The sequence below is a fragment of the Prionailurus bengalensis genome, chromosome B4, assembly GCF_016509475.1.
Source record: "Prionailurus bengalensis isolate Pbe53 chromosome B4, Fcat_Pben_1.1_paternal_pri, whole genome shotgun sequence".
NCBI lineage: Eukaryota > Metazoa > Chordata > Mammalia > Carnivora > Felidae > Prionailurus > Prionailurus bengalensis.
The window spans coordinates 66,226,527-66,238,917 of record NC_057358.1 but is presented as its reverse complement, the minus strand read 5'-3'; the positions used below and the strand labels follow the sequence as shown (position 1 = coordinate 66,238,917).

The window sequence follows — 12,391 nt, the reverse complement described above, 5'->3', positions numbered from 1 at the left end:
TTGTGTTCCCAAATAGGAGTTATTTTTATTCCTGACACTCGTTTTCATATTTTACAGCTGTATGATTGTAAAGGTGTTTTGCCACGCTTTTACCTTTTAAAACTGCCTATCTTGATGGTATCCGGTATATACTGTATTTTAAGAAACTTAATGATGCTAAAAAAAAAAAAATAACACAAATGGAAGTCAAACTCTTTTATGAGATTATTTCATTATTAATGATTCTTGTTTACTTATATTCTAGAACGCAAATCAATTTCACAGTGGCTATTGATTTTACAGCATCAAATGGTGAGTATTCTGACTATCCACTAGTAAAAAATATTAGCAATTAATTGAAAGATAGTTATTTTCATGAGTTTAGATATTTGATTCCTACATTTATATCCTTCTGAACTGTTGTTTGATATAAAATTCAGGTAATTTTTCCTTTCTTTTTACTATTATGAAATAGTTCAGGTATACAAATGACTAAAGGGAATGCAAAAAAAAAAGCCTAATAGTCCCATTCAAATTTATTAAATATTAAAGTATTATAATTTTTATTTCACATATTTTTTTTAAAAAAATTCAGATCTAGTTAAGCCCATGGTGTGCTCTGTCCCACTCCTTCCTTCATCTTGATACATAACTATACTGTTGAAGTGTGTTGAATTATCCTCATTTTATAGTACCTTAAGTACCTGTACTTTATGCAACTCTCTTTGTTTTTACTTGACTATTTATTTTTAAAAATTACTCATGTTAACATATTTACATTTAATTTAGAGGGAGTGTCATGTAATACCCCATTATAGATATTCATAATTTGCCTATCAAACATTTCAAAAAGAAAAGAGAGTCAGCTTTTTAAATCTTATTTTGAAGTAACTTTTTCTGAAACAGAACAATCATTTGAAATGAGTGATTATGTATCCTAATAACTTAAATCTCATTATTTAACTTTTACCAGAATTTGCCATCAATTTATATTTATCTAGTTTTTCCCCCTAAATTACTTATTGTGCTTATGGCTCTCACATTATATTCCCTTTACCTCACATTTCTCTCAGTGACTCACATTTCACAAAATAGTAGAATTTTCACGTAAGAAAGAACCTTAGAGATCACTTACTCCAATCATCCTCTTATATAAATGAGGAAACTCATATTCGTAAAATCATTTTACTAAATACATCTTGGCTTGTTAGTACTAGAATTAAGAACAGAGATGAGACCAAAATCTAATTGAACTCACCTTTGATTAAATATTAAGTTTATTCTTCAACACTATGATTTCAAGTTAATTATTTTTATTCATGTATCTTATTTAGTAAAACATGGAACATAGAATAAAACAAAGTCTAAATGATTTAAAACACTACTTTTATTCACTAATGAACATTAGCACAACTAGAAGAGCAAGAATCTATTGAATAGGAAGACACAAGCTACTGAAACTGACTTAAAAAGACATAGACAATCTGAATAGACCTATAATGAGAGACGGAATTTGTAATAAAAAAAATACCCTCAAAGTTTATCAGGGTCCATGTCCATATAAGCGTCACTGGTGAATTCTACCAAATATTTAAAGAAGAGTTGCCATCAATTCTTCACAAACTCTTACAAAAAATAGAAAAGGAGAGAATACTTCCCAACTGATTCTATGAGGTTAGTATTACCTTGATATCAAAACTAGACAAAGAAAAGAAAAGAAAAACTAAACAAAACTCAACAAAACACTACCAAACTGAATCCACCAACATATTAAGAAAATTATATATCCTAAGAAAGTAAAATTTATCTCAGGAATACAAGGTTGGCTAAGGATTCAAAAAGCAAATAACATACCATGTCAATAGAAGAAAATGTAAAAATCACATCATTCTCTCAATTGGTGCAGAAAAGAGCATTTGGCAAGGTCCAACATATTTTCATGATAAAAACACTTAACAAACTAGGAATTGAAATTGACTTACTAACCTTATGAAGGGAAAATATGAAAAACCCGTACCTAGCATAGCTTAATGCTTCCCCCTAAAATGAGGAATAGGGCAAGGATGACTGCTTCTGCCACTTCTGTTCAGCATTCTACTGGAAGTTGTAGTCATGGCAATCAGGCAAGATGAAATAAAAAAAAATCCAGGTTGGAAAGGAAGAAGTAAAACTATTTCTATTTGCAGATGACATAGACTTGTGTACAAAAACCCTAAGGAATCAATTCACTAAAAATCTATTAGAACTAAGAAATGAACTTAGCAAGATGGAAAAATAAAAGATCAATATGTAAAAACCTGGTCTTTTTCTATGTATTTCCAATGAAGAGTCTGAAAATGAAATTATGAAAATTCTATTGACAGTAGTATCAAAAGTAATGCAATACTTAGGAAAAATTTAACAAAGTGAGTGCAAAGTTTATACTCTAGAAACTATACTCTGAAAAAAATTATTGAAATAAATTAAAGATCTAAATAAATAGAAAAATATACAGTTTTCATGGATTGAAAAACTCAACTGTTAAGAGGACATTTCCCAAAGCAATCAACAGATACAATGCAATCTCAGTCAAAACCTGAAAGGCCTTTTTTGAATAAATGGATGATTCAAAAATTCATATCGAAGTTCAAGGGACACAGAAGAGCCAAAGCAGACATGAAAAGAGAGAACAGAGTAGGAATGTTCATACTTCCCGTTTTTGAAACTTACTGCAAAGCAACAGTAATCAAGACAGCATGATGCTGGTATAAAGATAGATATATAGTTCCATGAAGTTGAATGGCGATTCCAGGGATAAACCCATGAGACTAAGGTTAACTGATTTGAGAAAGGTGTCAAGACAATTCAATAGGGGAAAGAATAAATGGTCTTTTTAACAAACAGTGCTGGGACAACATGGTAGCCACATGCAAATGATTGAAGTTCGACCTTTCTCTCACATCAAAAAATTAACACAAACTAGATCAAAGACTTAAATGTAAAGGTTAAAAGTATAAACTATTGGAAGGAAACATAGGGATACACCTTCATGATCTTGGATTTGACAGCTGATTCTTAAATGACATTAAAACACAAGTAACAAAAGAAAAAAAATTAAGTTGAACTCCATAGAATAAAAACTCTTTTATTCTTCATAGGATACTATTAACTAAGTGAAAAGACAAACCCCAGAATGTGAGCAAATATTAGCAAATCATACATCTCATAGGGGATTTGTATCTAGAACATATAAAGAACTCTTACAATTCAATAAAAAGACAAATAACCCACTTTAAAAATGGGCAAAGGATCTAAATGACCTTTCTCCATAAAAGATGTACCCATGATCGTTAAGCACATGAAAGGATACTGAGTAAACTTAGGCATCAGGAAATGCAAATCAAAACTATAATGAGATAATATTTCACACCCACTAGAATGGCTATAATCCAGGCATAATGAGTGTTGATGAGGATGTGGAGAAATTGGAAGCCTCATGCACTGTGTGTGAGAATGTAAAATGGTGCAGCCACCTTGGAAAATACATTGGCAGTTTTTCAAGTTGTTAAACATACAGTAACCATACGACCCAGAAATTTCACCCCTAGATGAATACACAAGAAAGATGAAAACATATGTCCACACAAAACCTTGTACACAAAAGATTATAGCAGCATAATAGCCATAATGTGGAAACAGTCCAAATATTCATCAACTAATAAATGGTTTTCAAAATGTGGTATATTCATATAGGAGAATACTATTCAAGAATAAACAGGAATGAAATATGAAGTGCTGATACATAGTAGGACATAAGTGAACCTCAAAATCATCATGCTAAGTGAAAGACGCTAGTCACAAAACGCTGACACATAGTAGGACATAAGTGAACCTTGAAATCATCATGCTAAGTGAAAGAAGCTAGTCACAAAACACTACATATTAATCTATCTATATATAATGTCCAGAATAAGCAAATTAATAGAAACAGAAAGTAGATTAATCATTGTTTAGAGCTGGGCTGGATGGAATGATAAGGGAGCAATAGTGAATAGGTACAGTGTTTCTTTTTGAGGTAATAAAAATGTTCTAAAATCAGAGTGATGGTTGTAATTATCTGTGAATATATTAAAAATCATTGAATTGTACATTTCAAACGGCTGAACTGTAAATTATGTGAATTATATATCAATAAAACTTCCTTAACAAGAATGTATTCAAGTGTGATTTTTTTATAAATGTATAATGTAACTCTAAAACAAAATCAAATATAAGTTTCATTATATCCAGTGTTTAAAGTATTACAAAATCCTTAAGTATAGAGTTCTAGCTATGAATAAACATTATGGAATCTGACTGCCTAGATTTACATTTGAATTTTATCAATTTTTACTATGTCAGTAGGTGTAAGTTATTTAATCTGAAAAATGGGTACAATAAAATAGTACCCATGTTATAGGTTTGTTGAAGGACTTACCTTGAAGTAAGGTGTTCAATACATGTTAAATTCCCTGCTATCATAATTATTATTCATGTAACTCGGGCCCCAATGTTATCAACCTACCACAAGTTCATTTTCATATGCATTGTTGCAGATACAGAGATAATACAAACATGGTCCCAGATTCAAAGAATGGACAATTTGGCAAATTTTTAATTGCCAGATTTTGTGGTGTAGAACACAAGAGTCATTTGAGTAGGAGAGAAAAGACTGTGTTGGAATAAACAAGGAAGGTTGTCTGGTGCAAATAAAACATAAGCTGCAGAGAATGAAGTGAATTTCAGGACAAGGTGGCAATTGAGAGGCAGAGATAGGAAGGGAGATATCATTAGTGATACAGTGAAGAGACTGGTCTGACACAGATGCCGGAAAGAAGTGACGTCCTTGCATGAGTGGGATCCAGCCCTGCTCTGCATGATAGGCGAAGATGTTTAGACATGCTAGGGTATGAGTGGTATTTGCATTTTAATTTTAAGTTATGATTTTCTTAATGAGATAGAATTAGTCGCCTTATTATAGCCAATAGGTAACAACTGTTCTTATATTTGAGAGTTGTGTTAGATAACCACTTAGTCAAGTAATGATATTGCTCCCCTGTGGCTCCAGTGGGCTTTTGACCAAGTGCAAAATTCTAATTTTAGAATAAAGTGTCAATGAAAAATTGCACCAGACAATTTAAACGGGCAAGGAAGACATTTATCAAGACTATTGACATAGAGGAAAGTCTACTGGAGGTCGAGTCTACTGGGATATAGGAAAAAATTGAACTCAACTCCTCTAAAACAAAAGGTGGGAGGGATTTTAAGTGCTTCTGTGATCTAATGGAAAAGTACTGAGGGATCTTACAGGGGTCATTGGTCTGTTTGCTAGTCAGCACTTATTGAAGCTAGGCTCCTACCTTCCCAAACAGACTAGGAGATTGGAGTGCTCTCTTTCTCCATGATTACATTTCAAAGGGATGTCTCCAGGTCCTAGAGAAAGACATCCCTGGGTAGTAGAAGATTTACATCTCAAAGGTGCAGAGAAAGAATTTATAATTGCAAGTTTTGTAAAGCAAATGCTCTAAGAAAAGGAAGGTCAGGGGTCTATATTTATGAAGAACTCTTTCCAAAGTTTAGTCAAATCGAGAGGAATGAATGTTAAGGCTATTTGGTCAGAAGATACTTTTTCAGAAATTTTGTCATGTGGGACCAGCCCTTGAATGCGGGTAATCCTTTGGAAATACAATTGCATTTATGTAATGCATCATTTTTAGACCAAAAATGTTCTGTGTACAATTATATGTATTATAAACCAAGGGGATATCTCTTTTTAATTTTGTTTCTCTTTGGATCACAAGTGCTGATTATTATTATTATTTTCTTATCAGAAAAGAACTATGCCCTGAGGCTTTCCTTCTTCAGGCAATGTTTTAATGTAGAATTGAGCTTTATGTGCTATTACAAGTCCCATTTAACTTTCCATTTTCACTTAAGAACCTAAGTGGACTTTCAAGCGGCCTTTGTGCTGGTAATTAGGACAACTCAATGTGAATATCAATGTATTTGAGTGGTAGCACGTATATTTCTTTCTGACTCAAATTCATCTCTATTCAAATCCAACACCCTATAGAGTAGAAGTATATTGAAATTTCAGAACCTTGTGGATGACCCAGACAGTAATAACAGTAGCAGTTAAGCCTTACATTTCTATGGCGCTTTGGTATTTTTAATCACTTCACACATAATCTCATTTTGTCCTTCAGTAAACACTGTGGTAGGATTTATTGCAGACATTTTATAGGTGTTGTCTTGAAAATTCTGAGACTGGACTTTGAGTCTTCTGACTCTCAGTTTAATGTATAGTTAGAAACAGTGAATAATTTTTCAAATACAGATATTTAATTAGCTTGAATTTGAAAATCACTATGCTTTCTTTTCTTTAAGTGATTAAATGGCGATATTTCTCAAATATTCAATTTATGTTTATAACAGAACTTTAGGAAGCTTTGTAATTATTGAAGCCCATTAAATCAGTTGAGTCCTTTAATTATAGGTATAAGGATTCAAGGCAAAGGCACATGATTTTTTAAAAATAAAGATGACAATAAAATCAGTTTAACAAAAGTATTTAAATACTTCTTCTGTAAATGAGATTCAAAAATAGCCTGTGGCATTGACAGTGAGGAATAATTTCTGACAAAATCTGCATATGCTTTGGCATATCTTTGGAAAACTTGCTACATGTCTGTATAATGTAATAACTATTTCTATGTTAATATCCATCCAAAAAGAAACTATTTGACATAGTATGGATGTAGGCAGAAAACATAATTTTAAGTATTTCATTCTGAAATAGACATCAAGAAAAATGTTGTCAAGAAAATGACATCTTTAATCAGTTATGTTTGAAATATTTTTTGTCATCAGGCAACCCTGCCCAGCCCACTTCTCTCCATTACATGAATCCTTACCAACTGAATGCCTATGGAATGGCCCTGAAAGCAGTGGGAGAAATCGTTCAAGATTATGACAGTGATAAAATGTTCCCAGCTCTAGGTTTTGGTGCAAAACTGCCTCCAGATGGAAGGATATCTCATGAATTTGCTTTGGTAAGAGTACATCACAAGGATTTGATCTTTTGAAAAAAATAATATCTTTTAATGTTGGTTCACTACTTATGCTTTAGTCAGTCACGTAGCAACTCTTTTGACTATAGACTCAGCTCAATTTTGCAAAATGATTGATTTAGAAGTGTGATATAATGGAAGAAAAAGACAGTGAAATAGATTAGTAATAAATATATCTATAGTCCATCTGGTTTCAGAGGGTCTAATCTGGTTGTCTATTGCTATATGACGAACTCTTTAAAAGTTAGAGGCATAAACCAACACCATTTCATATACTCATAATTTTGGAGTCAGGAATTTAAGCAGAATACAATAGGAGATGATGTATTTCTTCAAGATGTCTGGGGTCTTAAGTAGGATGCCTTGATTGGCTAGAGGTGGCTGGAATTGTTGACTAGAACCACATATCTGGGCTTCATTCTGGCTGTTGGTTGGATTGCTCAGTTCTTCTCCATATCATGTGTTCTGGGGCCAGCATGTCCCCTAAGATGGCTTCTTTACTCATATCTAATACTCAAGATGACTGAAATAGCTGAGTTGCCTGGACCTCTCTCCTTTTTTCAACATATGACCTGCCCATGTGGTTATCATGGACCTCAGCACAGTATGGCCATCTCTTGGTAGTCAGATTTCTTACATGGCAGCCAGCTTCCCCAGAATGAGTATTCTAAAAGGCTGAGGCAGAAACTGCAGGGCTCTCTATACCATAGCATTAGAAATCCCAGAAAGTTGTTTTTGCTAAATTCTCTTAGTCAAGCAAATCACTAAGGCCAGCCAAGTTTCAAAGTAACCTTCACCTCTCAATGGGAGGCTGTCTCAAAGAATGTGTGACTATCTTAATCTACCATGTTCAAATTTAAAGGATTAGTTATGACTAAAATTAATTTCTTTTAATGTGAAGCAATAATTGTGGCTATAATTATGATTTCAATAGAATGGAATAGATATGACTGAAATAAATATTTATCTAGTTAATGTTTACATAGATCTAGTCCATATTTTGTGATTGAAGATAAGCAATGTTGATAATTGAAGATAATGCACTCTGTTTTCCAAATAAACTCCACAAAGATAATGCTTATGCACCCAGTCAGCCTTATTCTCCCTGTACTTTCTGATCAAATAATGGGAAAATCAATATAGGAATGGTTGCCTGTCATTTTGGAAAAACTTTGGCTTTTTCTGTTTAGAAGTGCCTCCTTACCCTCTATACATTTCAGGAGTAAATCCTTGCATCCCCATTATCTTTGTAAGTCTTTGCTGTTTTTATTCATGTTACAGAAGCAATGCATAATCAGAGATTTTTTAGAAGTTCTGCAAGCAAAATAAAAATAATAATACTACCGTTTTTTGAGTAATTACTGGGTGTCAAGCCAAATATTTACAATCATTTTCTTATATGGTCTTCATAAAATTCCTGTGTGGTAGGTATATCATGACTGTCACATTGCATCACTCTAGGAAGTGTCAGTCATATTGAATACAGTTAAAGAGTGTCCCGTGTGTTGTGTAATTCAGCTTAGGGTCACAGGAATTAACCAGGATTCCAGAAGACAGGACTTGAACCCAGATCAGTCTTATTTTAGAATACATGCTCTTTAACTACTACTAAAGCAAATTTTATAACAGTACCTATATGAATCCCACCTCTCAGATATGTGCCTTTTAACACCATGATACAGTATGATTATGATACATACATATGCACACACACACTTCCTGAAGCTTTTGTATGATTAGATTTAAACTTCCTTAAATATCTTTTAAGAGCAGTATTTTTACATTTTTATTTCTATACTTATCCTTGCTTATCTATTCCATTGCCCACACAATTTCAGGAAAGGTTGCTGGAGGCTTTAATTCTTTCTTCCATGAAATAGCCCACATGCCACATTCCCACTGTCATATAAAAATAAATATCTATTGGGATTTTGTTGTGTCTTAGAGAATTAAAATCTCCCAGAAACTTATAAAACCATGAAAATCACTCATGTGATGCTAAGTCTTAAGTGCTTCAGGAAAAAGGTCATGAGCTATTTTAAAGCTTAAGAAAGAGAATAATTATGTTAAACTAAATGGGGCTTATGAATTTTTCCTTCCATACATTTCTTCTCACCCTTGTGTATGTTTTTTTTTCCTTTTATCTCTCTCTCTAAACCTCTCTTTTTCTGCTTTTCCTACTTCCAAATTCTTTCCTCACAACAAAACCGATGCAAATATCTATTGCCACGGAAGGATTTTTTTTATTCTTTGCATCTTAAAAGTTCTTGAACCCAACTCAAATACTTATAGGATAGAGATCATACCCCTTTAAAGTTATGAAAAATAGTCCCCCAAATTGAAGATGAAAACAACACTGATGATAGCGCATGAACTTTAACATTACTAACTGATTAATTTTTTCAAAGCACTTTTGTTTTCTTGGGTAAATAAGACAGGTAAGACTTAAGTAGGTCTTCAAAGAGTTAGTATTTGATTTGATTTTTTGCTAAACTATTCTGTTAACTTCATCCTTAACTGTCTCGAGGTGCTGAAATGGCAAATAGAAAAACTGTCCCATATCAATCTAACAACTAATATACTCTGTAATCCTAACAAACCCTCATATTTTCATGGTAAGAATTTGTGATGTATATTCATAAACATTAATCTATTTATCACACTGAGTTCAAGTAATCTTTCAGTTAGCAAGGGAGGCCTTCTTAAAAATTAATCCCTCATTGGTGAGTTTAGGGCTAACACAAATGTTGAAAGTTGAACATAAAAACTTATTTTTTTATGTTTTCTTTGCTGTTAATCTAAAGGGTCGCAGATAAACCCCAGCTTTTTATTTGAAATATGAATAAGAATATATTCATGTATTCCATTGTGGAAAAAGAACAGGGAATGGGAAAAGGAAAGGAAGAATGTGCTGGTACCACCACGTTAGCACAAACGTTGTGAAAAGGAGTCATTGCTCTCCTCCCATTGTGATTTTGATGACTCCTTAAGGTGTTATAACCGAAAATATAATAGCATAATAGTGTGGAACTTTAGAGGAAGTATTTGTAATGGGCATGAGGCCAGTGACCCTTAAAGGAAAGTCTCCTGCAATGATCAATAGAGAAATGGTACACCTGTCCAAGTGATTTTTCATACTAGATCTCGAAAAGTGCTGGCCTACTTTTCACTTATCTTGTCATTTATAGATATCTGCACAATTTAACATGTGTGTGTGTTCTCATCCATCTAGATGCTAACAATTCGGGGCGGCTGGGTGGCTCAGTTGGTTAAGCATCCGACTTTCAGCTCAGGTCATGATCTCATGGTTCATGAATTCGAGCCCTGCATTGGGCTGTGTGCTAACAGCTCAGAGCCTGGAGCCTGTTTCAGATTCTGTTTCCCTCTCTCTGTCTCTCTGCCCCTCCCTGGCTCTCACTGTCGTTCTCTCTCAAAAATAAAAATAAACATTTAAAAAAAATTTTAGATGCTAACAGTTTAACAAGCAAGGGTCTTAACACTGTATGCATAAAATAGAAGCTCAACAGATGTTTATTTATTGAATAAAAGGGAGACTTTCCCCACAGTAAGCAATCTCTGGGCAGCAGCAGATACATTTCAAAGAGTGAAGTAACAACTCCTTAGAGCTTCTGTTCAACATTTTGTCAGCTTGTTAGGCCTGCTGAAAAGTATTATAGGTTCTAGGCAGCAGCAGAGACTATATATAGTCTTCTCTTTTAGAACTGAATCTAAATATTCAGTGCAATCTTTCAGGGAACCAAATGGAGGGGAAAATGGAGAAGGGTCCAACGTCCCTCCCCACACTTAAGTCTGCACTGTGGGAGTAGTGCTCGTTTCAAATTCTGCTCTTTATGTGCTATGTGTTCTACAAATTAACATTCATTATTTTATAAATGGAAAAGGTTGTTAATTAAAATGGAAATATAAAATAGGGCATCCACTGCCCCCTTCATTAATAAACAACAAAATTGAATGCACTTATTTTCAAAAATATCCTGTGCTTTTGGGCTAGTTGCACACATGAGCTCATTTTAATTTGTTTTAACAAGTAAAAACTAATTGCTTGTTAGTAATTAGTAACTAACACATAATTGGTTTGTGAAAGGAGTTTTAAACAGACTTAAAAAAATCTTTGTGTAACTCATTATAACTTTGTTATTAAAAGGAAAATCTCATTTTAATAGCTGTAAGTTATTTTAAATAATCCTGATATCATGCCAAGCATATATTAAAAAGTGTATAATTTTACATCATAAATATTTTTATCATCCAACTCGTATGAGGAATTCTTAGAGCAATTTATTACAGAATTAGGACTAATGCAGAAATCAGTGCTTTATAATTTTTTTTTAATGTTTATTCACTTTTGTGAGACAAGCAATCATTAACTGCTTTGTGCTAAATATTAAGCTTTTACATTATAATTTCAATCAATTATATAATGTAACCAATCAATTATATAATGTAACCAATTATATAATATAAAATTATAAAGAGGTCTATATTATTATAAATTATAAGAGGGATTTATTATTTTTATGTTTTTAAAAATTGACATGATAGTTATTGAATAAAAAATTTGATGAAAAGACAAAATTAATAGGAAAAAGTGGGTAAAAATTCCTCTCTCAGAAATGGCAAAATTGAAGTGGTTGAAATAACTTTGGGGCACAGTTATCTAAGCTCTCAGTGCCTTAGTTTCTTCATTTGTAATGTGGAGATAATGACAATACTTTATCTGTTTTTAGGGTTGTTATAAAATCTATATAATACATGTAAATGCTTTAGTGTAAAGCTTAGTATATAAAATTCAACAAATTTTAGTTATAAATGGCCAGTGATTGTTCAGATATAAACATGCATCATGAAATTATTATTAACTGTGTTTAAATATAATTAAGGTCTCTAGTGTTTTAAAATGTATCTACAAGTTTTTAATACTTCTCCCCTTTCAGACGTGGAGCCTAACTCCCCTTCCCTTGAGCATAGGCTATACTTAGGGATGCATTTTTAGCAAATAGATTAAAGTAAAGTGGTGGTGTGCATCTTATGAGACTGGCTTATAAAGGGCATTGGGGCTTCCTTCTTGCTGTCTTCTTGGATTGCTCATTCTGTGGAAGTTTGCTGCCATGTTGTAAGAACACTCAAGCAGCCCTGCAGAGAGACCATGTTGACCTCCTGCCGTCAGCCATTTAAATGAGCCTTCTTGGAAGCAGATTCTACAACTCTGGTTAAGCTCTCAGGTGTCCAGGTTGGCATACTGACTGCAAACTCATGAGAAATGCCGAACAAGAACCATCCATTAAGCTGCTGCTGACACCCAA

The 12,391-nt window shown here is 33.1% G+C and overlaps 1 protein-coding gene across 1 annotated transcript in view; it reads left to right on the top strand.

Moving 5' to 3' along the window:
- Positions 1–12,391, top strand: part of CPNE8 (copine 8) — a 230,369-nt gene that overhangs the window by 177,926 nt on the left and 40,052 nt on the right. Inside the window, exons 14-15 of the mRNA XM_043563315.1 lie at positions 245–291; positions 6,868–7,049. Coding sequence (XP_043419250.1) covers positions 245–291; positions 6,868–7,049 — 229 coding nt within the window. The remainder of the gene's footprint in view (positions 1–244; positions 292–6,867; positions 7,050–12,391) is intronic.